Raw genomic sequence first — 13,236 nt, 5'->3', positions numbered from 1 at the left:
CTCGACGTAATTGACAGGCGCATATAAATCTTCAATATAAAGAATATTACTTCCTCAAATATTGTGAATTTGAAACGATGAATAAAAAAACTGTTCTATCACTAGGTACCAATAAAATGTCTAAAACAAAATTGTGAAACTGCCATCATAATAAAGAATATTCGTACTCTCTCTTATTATGTATTATATTAATAATATTGTGTAACATCCTTTTATGGAAAATAATACGTAGTTAATGAATAAAATAAGTAGATACATATAAATAATGTTTAATTATTGATTCTAGCTCTGCGACATCGAATAATTATGGAGGCCGAATTTAAAGGTAAAATGGAAAAGGCTCTGCTCCCATTACGAAAAACTCTTCAAATCTCCGGACTGTGGCCACCAACTCTGTTATATACCACTGGAATTAAAAAGGTTTTGTTCACCATACTGGGATGGATAAACATTTTCGAGTATGCGTTTGTTACTGGCTCAGAGTTTGCCGAGATGGTTTACAGGTAAAGATTCCAATCATGGTCGTAGCAAATAGTTTACTTTTTATGACAAAAATAAAAAACAAAAACAAATAATTACAAGATAAAAAGAACTTTTTATATACCACGTTTTTTTAATTTTCTGTTGAATCTATAAACTTGACAATTCTATGTTTTAATAATTTAGGACAATTGTCAACCAATCATTTTTTTCTATTTTGCAACAAACAAACATACAAACAAACAAATAAACAAACAAACAAACAAGCAAACAAATAATATAGAATACTGAAATGTCATTTTGATTTCCATAGTAACGCACGTATATGTTAATAATTTAGTTCTTAGGACCACCCCCTTAGCAACCAATAATAGTTGTTTGGATTACGGATTTCTTCCGAACTAACTTTTCATACAAAACAGAATTAACTGAAAATGAATTCTATTCTGCTTAAAGATAGCTAAAAGTATTAAAAGGTTGCATTGGCTTTGTGTTCTGATATATTCTAAAAGTTTAAAATGTCTAGCTAGTCGGGAAGTTAGTTAAAAATCGATTTCAAGATTTGTACTGGATAAACTACCACCGGACAAACAAGAATATGAGCTAATAAAAACGTTGTAATATACACACAGACACGAATTTGAATGAAGAAATGGAGCAAGTCTGCCAAGAGGTAATACGTCTCTATGTGCCAACTTTTTCGTTTATTTGATCGAAAACTTTATAGTACTCGTATGATTTCAAAAATATGAAGTAGGTACTTTAAAAAACTTGCACTCGAAAAAGAAATCATTTCAATAATAATTAACAGATGTCCCAGATAAGATGATAAAAAGTAGATGTAGGTAGTACTCCAAAAATGATTATGTTAAACATAACAATTATTGCCTGAATTCTTACGAATTAGAGACCGACAAGTTTAACGTGAAGCTCAGTGGCAACTATGTAGCGGAGCCTCACTTTAAAGTTGTCGGTCTCTACGAATCATAATATCATCACGATCATTATTTCTCTCTTACAGGTGGCCAAACTTAGCAGATATAACAACAGCAGCATCCACAGCTATAACTGGAGTACTTTCCTCAGTAAAACTTCTCATGCTGTACGTGGAACACAAGAACTACACCATGACAATAACAACAATCCTCCGCAATGAGTTCGCGATGAACATGCCTCTATATAAAATGGCCATCGACATGGACCTGGACGAAAATATAGAGATAAGCGAAGATGACAAAGGCGTCAATTCATTCTTGAAAATCAGGAAATATCTCGGAGAGTCGTTAGATAAAAAACTAAAGGAATGCAAGGTTGTCTTTTACATGAACGGTGCTTTTGTTGTGTTGACACTATTGGGTTATTGCATTCCTCCAGGCCTGAAAACAATAATTACAGGGAAAACTATGTCTGAAAAGGGCATAATGCATACACGTAAGTAATAATAATTACTGATCCGAATGTATTATCCACAATGTATTATTTCCCACCCATCATCATTGAGGAGATATTTTTGTCCACATTTTTTAATTGTTGAAAACTTGCCTGATATTACAAAATTCGACACCTATTATAGAAAAATAACAATACCTATAATTTTTGATCGAGAAATCCAATCTTTTTAATGTTATTAAATGCCAGAAAAAATTGCATTTTTTATTATTAGAAAAAGAAGCGTACACGAAAATAGTGCTTTTATTATAATTCTAGAATTTTGACAAAAAATTGAGCTCGTTTTCCTACATCGTATTACACTTTTGCGCCGAAGTCTATTAATTTGGACAAAACTTACTAATGTTATCACGGTCGATATACAGATTTAATATACTTTGTTGAATATTTAATAAAAAAATTAAGAATTTTATTTTTTAAATACATATTCATTTATTTCCTTTTTGCAACATTTTGCTGCATTCACTGTCAAATAGAATGTGCCACAGCGCACGCTATTTGGAACTACACCCGATCCTCTTTTTGCACATGTGATACGTTCCAAAGATTGCCGTGCAAAACAAAACCGTGTAAAAAAAGATAAGGTACCCATACAAAAATGGTAGATAGGTTCCATTACTTAAAATCCACTCAAAATACGAAATTCTTGAACTCAAAAATAAATCAAATTTATTTATTATTTATACATGCAAATATGTATACATAAAAATACATAGTTTTTGATTTAAATTAAATTTAGCATAGAGAAATATATTCATTCAGTGTCGGTACTTGGCAATAAACGTGCCCGTTTTGCTAGCGAAAAATCACTCATCGCTGGAAATATTTAATGACGCTGACGCCGAAGCACGCGACACGTCTCTCGTATCGAACCCAAAGTGATTGACTAGTAGCGCCATGTATGTACGTATCTATGTCTAGGCGGCATCCGGTGACAACATATGTATGCACCAGTAGCGTGCGGTCCATTACAACGCAATTTTTTGATAAAATATGTACATACATACGTATTTTTATTCTTTTAGTTTTTTTAAACCGTGTTAAAGCAGAAAAATCAGTGTAAAAAATAATCCGTACTTTTTTTAAACCGTGTTATTTCGAAACCGTGTAAAAAAAGCCGTGCAAAAAAAGGATACTACAACTTATCGTTAATATCTTGTTTGACGACAGATGGAACTGTATATTGTATGAAATTTATAGCATATACAACGTCATCAAAGTGTGCGTCTCGACTGTCCCCAGGAAAATTCTCCATTCCACTCCATTGGAAGCTCCTTCAGCTCCAAAAAACTTGTATTTTTTGCACATTTCAGTGGTAAATTAACCCGCGTAGGTGTTGGTAACGATAATTAGTGTCATTGCTCATAACTTGTTTAATTTTAGCATTCAGAGCTCAAATGCCCGTTGATCAGACGACGTATCCTGGATATCAAATAACATACGCCTCACAACTATGGTGTGCATTTATCACGTTTCCAGGTAACCAATATAATTATAGGTAAATGTGCCCCAGAGGAGGACATGAGATTTTACAACTTTCTTTTTAGACCAAACCAAACCTAATCTAACCTATCCCAACTTAATATTACCTCATATAATCTTAGTTTGTTATAATGATGTATCAAAATGTATGAAAATGTCAAATTTTCAATTAAGCCGCGTTGACACGGTCCAAATACACTTGGACTGAGTGCCATCCAAGCCCACTCGTATAGGACAGCTTCATACAAATTACTCCTATCCAAGCTAACTTGGATGAGTAGGACGCGGTCCGAGTAGCTTGGATAGGAATAATTAGTATAAAGCTGTCACTTGGAATGCACTCGGTCCATGTGTACTTGGATCGTACTTGGACCATGTCAACGCGGCTTTAACGATTATTGGATTGAAAAGCCGACTCGCCGACAGAAAAAGGTATTTATTATAATTGTCTACATAGAATAAAACTGTTTTCGTAAAAAAAAAATATAAAAGCTCGTGTCCACCTCTGCGGCACAATTACCTAATTATAAAATAAACATTTCTCTACGAAAAACACTAGATATTTTTTTCCCTAAAATGAGTCAAGTACTGATTATTTTTTTACTTTAATTCTGATCTATGCCATGCCCTGTGCTTACACTGTGTCCATTCATAATAGAAACCCGAAATTCTTAAAACAATATAACCGTAATTATATTCAAATTAGAGGTATGAAATATCTTAAATGGCGTCTTCCCGAATGTACTCTTTTAGGAAATGAGGTAATCTAGATTTTAAGTACCTACAAAATAAAGAAATAAAATACTTTAGAATCTACTTTAGATAATGTCCTGGTCAAGCAGCCAATTGAGTGTTTTTAAATCACAATCAAATACTGATTATTTATGAAACACGTATCAGCGCTCGAAATGGAAAATTTTACGAACCGACGCGCTCGATATTATTATCTAATTAGGTATATCTGTATTTTAAAAATAAGTCTGTTAGATTTCTTTATTATATGGCACATCGAGCTCAAATAATGGTCAAATTAATATTTCCACTAGACGGTGCGATAATTTTAGGGATTGTATTAACCGGAAAGGCGTTCCGGTGCACTCCGGTCCATTTAAAGCTCTGACACCTATAATCTTCTAAATGAATCATATTTTAATATAGTATCTGAACTTTATCAGCAAAAATACCAATGTACCTAAGAATTACATAATATATCTTTAGTTTATTAAGAGATAATATTCAACTAAACATTAAAATGGAATCCGCGGAGTGCAACCGTTTTTTAATACAACGTTTCCTTAATCCCTCTCACAAAATATATGTGTAAATTTAAGGCTATACCGGTGCCGATACATTCCTAACCTACCATCTCGTCCTCACCGCTCGCCAATTCGACCTGATCATCCATGCTCTTGACAACATCGAGGAGTACGCAGCCGCATGCATAGAACTCCGCCAACGCCGTTTGCTGAGCTCAGACAAAGTTGGTCCGTTGGAGAAATACGAAGGACTTTTGAACAAAATCAAAGTGAAAACATTGGTTGATGACGACGAATGTGTTGATGAAGAGATGGACAAAATGTGTGTCAATATCTTGGTGCAGTGCATCAGTCACTACGAGAGATTAATGAGGTAATTAATCATGAAACCTTAAATTGTTTATTTTGACAGCTCCAAAAACGTATAGTTTTACCTACCGTTCACTTTTTTGACTGACACTTTTATGTAGATTTTTCCGCATCAGTACTTTTCTTCCAATAATAAATCGATATCAGGTAATGTTTTTTTTTTTTTTTAAGTTTCAAAGCTCAAATTACCCTGATAGACCCTCATGCCGATCGTCTGCTCCAATTCCACTGAAAGTGAAATGTCAATCTTTCTTGGAGTTGTGGCCGAAATAGTAATTCATATTTTTTACGCGTGACTTAGTCAATAATCGGTTACAGTTAAGTAATCGCCGATCGTCGTGCATAGAAATAGAGTCAGATCTGTGAGACTGTCACTATAATTTGAGCATAAATAACCCTAGACTTAATGCACCCATAATATAATATTAAAACGACATAATATATTATAACTTATTAATATTCGTGTATTATGTTGCACCTACGTTGAGCTAACTAGTAGAGCAGCTGTCTGAAAAAATGTCTAGTAAAACAATCTTCATGTGGAGATCCATTTGCTTCACTTACGGTAGAATAATATTATAATCTCCCTTTTTTACCTGACGATATTATTTTTATAAGATCAATGTTATTTTTTTACAGCTACGTCGATAGCCTAAATGAAGTTTTCGGGGTTGTTCTATTCTTTCAATTGCTGATCAGCTCAATTTTAATATGCCTTGTATTTTTCAAATATAAAACGGTAAGTTGCCAAACTGTAATACATAATAATATAATTCTTGTTTACACTAGATAATTTGTATTCAATTTTATTTACAGTACTGTTAATTATTAGTCTTCGTCCAAGCGTTATAACTGAAAGTAGGTACATATACATGCACATCGCAACAGTGGCGCACCCAGGGGGGGCAAGGGGCCCTGGCACCCCCCAAACATGAAAATTATCACAATGATTTTAAACATTGAAATTGAAAGGCAATAAACTATACCTTGGGCTTAGACAAATAAAAACACGGCAAAAAAAATGATTTCTAATTATTCTCAAGCACCCTTTGTAGAAAAAAATCTTAGATTTTAATTTCTAACACAAAAATTTCGAAACACCAATGTCAGGTTTTTTTAGAAACCCAATCCCTAATGGAACTGTCAAAAAATTCTCGGTGTCCACCCGAATTCCAGAGTAGTGTAGGTCATGACTGGGGGAGGGCTGACAGTGCTCTAGCCTGGGGGCCCGGGCTCGGCGTGTCGGGTTGACCAGATAAGTGAAATAAACACACATCATAAATAAATTAGTTTTAATAGTAAAAAAGTCGCCCGCGGCGCAATTATACTTCATGACCATGAACATTTTAAATTATATAATTGTGCAATATATTTTCTGATTATTATGTGTCGATACTCCGACATATACGACAGCTCCATTATTAAAGTAGATGTATTAAAAGAGCCTATGGGACTAATTTATATTCTCCTTGCCCCCCCCCCCCCCCCCCAATATAAAATCCTGAGTGCGCCACTGGATCGCAAGTATATTATTTACTTGCGATAACGCCCGGCAACTCACAAAATTCTGCGGTATAATATTTATAGATACCGCAAATTACTGTAATTTAATTTTAAGTATCGATTTTCATATTTTATTATAAATTATAACTCAGGATGATTCAGCCTTCAGCTAGCCTTGGCTTACAGTTTTTCGATAGTCATCGATTCACAAGGCAGTTGTCGTAATAAAGAATTTGTAGTACTATTGAGTTGGTATATTCATGATCTGTTTCTGTTGAGATACTCCCAAACCTAAAACTTACTGTAAACAATATTTTTGTGCAACGGAATATGCTTAGGCCCGATTCAGACGGGACACCAGTGTCGCGCTCGATATAATATAGGAGGCCTTTGAATTCGAATAAAGGGGCCTTTGTATTATGTTTATGAACGCCCCAGAGTTAATGAGTCAACGCATAATTTCGCGTTATAACTTAGAACATAAAACTGGCTGCGGTAATAAAAACAAGTGTATCGGCGGCTTGAGAATGTAGCGGCCGACGGAAAAGTGTACCGGACACGCGTTGACTCATTAGCTCTGGGGCGTTCATAAACATAATACAAAGGCCCCTTTATTCGAATACAAAGGCCTTCTATATTATATCGAGCGCGACACCGGTGTCCCGCCTGAAACGGGTCTTAATGTCGGCACAAGGCGGAATGAATGGTAGATAAATAGAATGACCCTTACCGACCGTCGACTACTTTAATAACTCGTATTTTTTTCCAACTCTTGTCCTCTTGCGACATTACAACATTATGCAAATTATGTATGAATCAGTGAATCGACTTGTCACCCATGTCATACATTGCTGTTATTGTCAAAATTCGCTGTCTTGGTTATATTGGCAGCCATCGTAGCAATGTCTACGGCGTAGAGTAGATCCATAAATAACTTTGGTAGATTAATATATGAAGGGTTAATCTGTTTGCAGGAAGATGCTGAAAATAAAATGACCTATTTAACATATATTGGCGCTGCTACTTGTCAGTTATTCCAGTATTGCTGGTACAGCCAAGCGATAATTAATAAGGTATGATCATTAAAAAAAATTAAAACTACTAACAATTTAACTTTTGTGGAAATCAAATCATCGTAAGGACAAATAATATTTATACTTAATAAAACTCTCTATAGACCCATAGATAGCACGCCCCATTGACTATACGCCGCAAGCGCTATGTAGACGGATTTAACTCTATACTCTAAGGTAATTTTTATCACTCACACTTCTCACAGTCAGCCTAGTCTAATTAGCTTTGATCTTTTTGATCATTCAGATCCTCTATTTTGAAACTAAGCACCTTACACTATTGAGATTCATTTCTAGTGATAAGTTTGGTTTCTAGTTGTCAAATGTGATACCTACCTGAACTGAACAAATCCTTTGGCAAGTTCATCTGGTTATTTGGTCGAGCGAGTCATCTTATCTGTTTTCGTGTACCGTTTGAAGTTTTTTTTTTAACTCTGAATAAATACTAAAACCGGAAGTGTTTCTATTTGGTACAAGTCGGTTATGGGGAAGCCAGGCGGGAACCGCGCAAATTGTCATCGCCGATTTTGGGCAAAACTCGTGAATTCAAGACATAAAACCTAACCTAACCTAACTTAAGCTAACCCAACCTAACAAATAATCCAGTATATCGGCTATTTTCAAAATTTGTTTGCCGCTGGCTTCCCCATAACCGACTTGCACCTTCTATAATAAAACATACTTACTATAAAATCTATAAAAATATTATATGTAAGTATTATATAACTGTCTATAATAATGTATATTATACAACTTTTAAAACACATCTGAGAAATATACATCCATTAGAAAAAATCTTTATAAAAAAATACCACATACATCAGGATTCAAACCTGCATTAAATAAAATAAAACACAACATGTAGTAGGACTAACAGGTACTTATTTCACATAAGTAAAATACTATCTTAACCTGTATCTATTGTCTAAGATCTTAACACAATTATACTTGGTAATGTTTTCTGGAAAGCTAGGTTCATTTCTAAACAGAGAATTTCTTTGAATTTTATTTAACTATTTTTCCAGAGCACGGAAGTTGGTGAAAGCGTCTATGGAACGAACTGGTACAAATTTTCCAACAAGTATAAGAAATCAGCCATGATGCTTATGAGACAATCCCAAAGGCCAAGCACCCTTACTGCTTTAGGTTTTACCAACCTATCACTACCAGCGTTTACTTCAGTAAGTTGAACCTGTCGAATTGTTCGATATTTACAGTATTATATTATACTATTTACTGGATATTACCAAAAAAACACACGATACCCTACTTAAGATGGGACAATTTTTCCACGCAGAACTCCGTTTGTCACAAGGATAATCTTTATCCCGCTTCTTTCAGTGGACCAATATATCAATTTGCTTCTGGCTTCTTTCTTACGGGTGCAAGGCATAAAAAAATATTAGGAACGTTTTCTCTAATTGTTCAAAATTATCCATTAAGAAAATTATGTTTTTACACTGTTTACTATTTTAAATACTGTGGAATTAGTACGACAAGTCGTCAAGTATTAATTTAGTTAAACCTGAGTACTTAATATTATATAAATTTAGAAAATAATTTTTCTCCGTAGCTGTTTAAGAATGAAAAGTCAATGAGTTTCACACTCCATCATTTTGTATTAAATGATTATGATAGAGTGACGAAAATATTAATAATTGAAACTGTCTTCTAGTCGCGAAACGATCCGTTAAATTCTTCGATGCAAATAAACGAACGAGGTTATGAATTTAGGAAATCGTTCTGTCTCATAATTATAATCATTTTCGGTCTACCAAATCTAAACTAAACGTTGGTACCACTTTCGTACCGGGACAATTATTGATTTTAATTATTTCTTTTCCAGTGTAAGCATAGAGTTTGTTAGTATTATTTTTGAAATTTTACTAGGTATATAGTTTTTGATAAAAGAACGAAACAAATTCATGCCTTTTAAGCAGACATGCCCCTTACTGCCATTACAAAATAATTCCGCGAAGAAGAAAATATTGCGGTCAGATTACAATATTATCATTCGCTGCTGACTATATATAATGATTTTTTAATTACCATCTTTAAAATGCACGTTAATTACATCGATCGGTCGCCTGGTCATTACGCGCCAGGTGCGTCCAAAGTATTAATATTATTATATTATTATCAGCGATTAAATTTCATAGTTCATCAAAAAACAAAACAACCTTATAAACAATATAAACCGTTGAATATTACTAAGATATAAAAATATTTAAAATATAATATATGTTTATGAACCACCCGTAATTATTCAATATTTAGAAGCAAACTCTCAAAACCAGTATTTTTTTGGTTTTCAGTAAAGTATCTTATTGAAATAATTTTATCATTTTACTATAAACAAGTCTCGTTAGCATAATGTTCGATAATATTGGCTCAAAATGAGACACGGTCGTTGCAATAGGCTCGATTTAAATTCAGCTGAGAATATCAACCGTAATAACAATCGCATTAGCTCTGAATAATTCATGTACCTACACGAGAAGATAGAAGATATCGCATCTGCGCGTCGTCGTGATTAAATCGTTCCACTATATTCATAACTATTTTTGCTAACATTAATGCCAAATCAAAAAGTAATTATTCTTTTTTTTGCAGATTTTAAGTACTGCGATGTCATATTTCACACTACTTAACTCATTCCTGGAAGAACCGTAAAAATAGTGTATCCCAGTTAAATGAATACCAAGTTTAATTAATCACAATATAGTCATAAATATAATACATAATACCTCTTTAATATAACCGTTAGCATATTATAAACAATGACAACTAGCCAACTAGATATCGGTACATACATGACCACCTGAAATCAATGTGAAGATTATAACGTAACCATGATTACATTTATTATTATGATGTACCTGTTAGAAATAACTATATTATTGAGAACACATTTTTTTAATTGTCCAAAACACAATGTATTTTTCATGTGTTGACACTCGGGGAAAATTTTTGTAGATAATTCATGCATCATCGGCACTACAACACAAGTGGATCTAAACCACGTGCAGTAGACGTCTCAGTCCCTTTTCTCCACCGCTTGACTTTTCCTTTGTGGTCTATTAAAAAGTAATCATGATTACGTATTATGTACCTGTTAGAAATAATTATATTATTGAGAACATATGTTTTTAATTGTCCAAAACACAATATATTTTTTAATGTGTTGACACTCAAAGAAGATTTTTATAGATAATCCATGCATCATCGGCACTACAACTACACTACAACAAGTAGATCTTAACCACGTGCAGTCAACATCTCACTCCACTTTCTCCACCGCTTGACCTTTTCTTTGTAGTCTATTAAAAAGTAACCTCTTGGGTGGTTGGGATCCATCCTTGACACGTCATGGCCTTCTCAACGGAGTTACCTCATTTGCACGTGTTAAACGATATGGAGATTATTATATAACACGATTAGTTCATGCTTTTATCTTCCTCGCGACATGTCATCCCTGTTTTACACGGCACCGATAATTAGTGATTCATAATAACGTCTTTTCAATGATAATCGTCTTCTTTGATATAAGACCAAGCAATCATACCCAATAATTAAAAATATGGGCCTAATGAAAGCATGTAGCGACACCTGTATATTATTATGAACTAGTAAAGCACAAACACAAACAGAATGAGTTCGAACCGAAAGGTGCCGACACGACTATACTTCAGTCATGTACTAGTCCAGTGGTAGCGAACCTCAGGCGGCGGGGAATGCCGCGCCACGAACCTCTAATTTTGATCGATTTACTATGCTTGAGACCGCTATTGTAGCGAGAGAATGCGTCATCTGATCAGAACAATTCAGATGTTAATTTGTGCATAAAGAACCAAACTAATTAATCCAATGACAAACAATCTCATTTCTGCCCACAATAAATGACTACACAAAATAAGACACAAAAGCTTAAAGTTAAAAGTAGTAATTCTGGCAGACAGTTTTAAAATTGTGTGGACCCAAATGTATGGCGTAATTGAAAAAAGTGATAAAGCTATATGCATGCTATGTTCTGTGAGTGGTATCTAGAATATCATCATTTTTAATAAAAAAAAAATAGAAACTATTTTTCCCCATAACTACTCGGCACGTCAGACAATTGAAAAATAATATTTGGGAAATTTTGGCGCGCGTACGTAAAAAAGTTCGCCAACCCTGTACTAGTCCGTCCACAAAGACATTTAACTAGGCATAATTGAATATTGCTTAATTAAAATCATATTTCGTAGCATCGTGTCTGTGTTTTTCACTGTAAAAACTTAATAATTCTTAAATAGTAATAAATTCAGTGACTAACTATCGTAGTTTCAGTGTTGTTTCTCTTCAGTTATAACATAACCTGTTTCAACGATATTCGAACATTAAATCACGATGGATACTACAACTCAAGAGTTGATCCACAGCCTACCTTTACATGTAGTTACCCCAGACAACATCTGGGTTGCCACCAGGACCTCCTCAAGTATTGTCAAAAAATCTTGATTACCAGAGTAATTCATATAATAACTTTTTGTCTGATGTCGTTTTCAGGAGTACCTAGTTAGTTATTGTAGATAATTAAAATAAAGTAACGAGCCATTTTACGTGAAACCATATCTTACTGACTACACAGTTATCCAGCACAAATGGGAAGCTGGGTGCATTTGGGGACACACAAGCCGCGGGGAACAGGGGAAGAGGCTCGCAGAGTGGCGTTAATTAAAAGTGAACAAAAGCGCGGACCCTAATTGGAAGTCTTCGCCATTGTGCTTCCGGACACCTCCAACCTACCCCAACCTCCACACTCTTCTGCATAGTTCTTTCTTCACCCCACTCTACTCATTTATTTTTTAATAACGCACTGACAATTCGCCGTCAATATACGAGTAAAAATATACGATTATATTATACCTGCATAAGTAAGTAGGTTAATCTGTTTATTATTTTACCACGAATATGTTAAGCATGTGATGTAAAAACGTATTTTTATCTATACATTATGCTATTCACCTAACATTTATTAGTCTAAGTATATTATAAAACAATGGATAAATAAATAATTATATTATATGCAGCTAAAGTATTTAATATTAAAAACAGTTGACTAGATATTATACGCATTATATTATATCTTGTTATATCGTGGTTTAGCATGAAATATTTAGCACTTAGGCAAAAATATGCCACCCTCACCGCTCAGTGTTTCTAAAAATCTCCAAAATCAAACTCAAGATCTTTTTTTACCCGTTCCTTCCAAAAATGACGACAAACTGTCGACGAATTTATTCTTTTGCATAGTTCCATTCCTTCACACTATTCCTACCCCTTTATCACGAGCCCTGAAAGCTTTTCCAGAACATGGTATGTGACTTGTGAAAATATTTCATAAAAAAACTTTCAATAATGTCATAACACTTAATAAGTATTGAATCTTGGATACTTTGATTTATAAATTAGCATCTTATCTAGAACAATTTACATAGTATAATTATAATTTTTCCACAGTGACATCTTATTCCAATACACATAGATACCTACGTATTGATTAAACTGACTCTAATAATTTCTTTTATTTTGTTTACTGTCAATTCATGGTGGAACTGCTTTGTATTGTTGTTTAATTTAAT

General features: G+C 33.9%; 1 protein-coding gene across 1 annotated transcript; it reads left to right on the top strand.

Moving 5' to 3' along the window:
• The first annotated feature begins 492 nt into the window (after positions 1-492).
• LOC147063975 (uncharacterized) lies at positions 493-10,285 on the top strand. Its single transcript, XM_085959126.1, has 6 exons — positions 493-503; positions 1,502-1,809; positions 4,743-4,891; positions 4,979-5,040; positions 8,640-8,793; positions 10,226-10,285. Exons 1-6 carry the CDS (start codon positions 493-495, stop codon positions 10,283-10,285), a joined length of 744 nt encoding a protein of 247 aa, XP_085815252.1.
• Positions 10,286-13,236: the final 2,951 nt, after the last annotated feature.

Source organism: Rhyacophila brunnea, unplaced genomic scaffold, assembly GCF_057557595.1.
Source record: "Rhyacophila brunnea isolate RB1 unplaced genomic scaffold, BYU_Rbru_1.0 scaffold_8, whole genome shotgun sequence".
Classification (NCBI taxonomy): domain Eukaryota; kingdom Metazoa; phylum Arthropoda; class Insecta; order Trichoptera; family Rhyacophilidae; genus Rhyacophila; species Rhyacophila brunnea.
The sequence above is the reverse complement of the archived record's forward strand: the minus strand, read 5'-3'. Positions and strand labels throughout refer to the sequence as shown.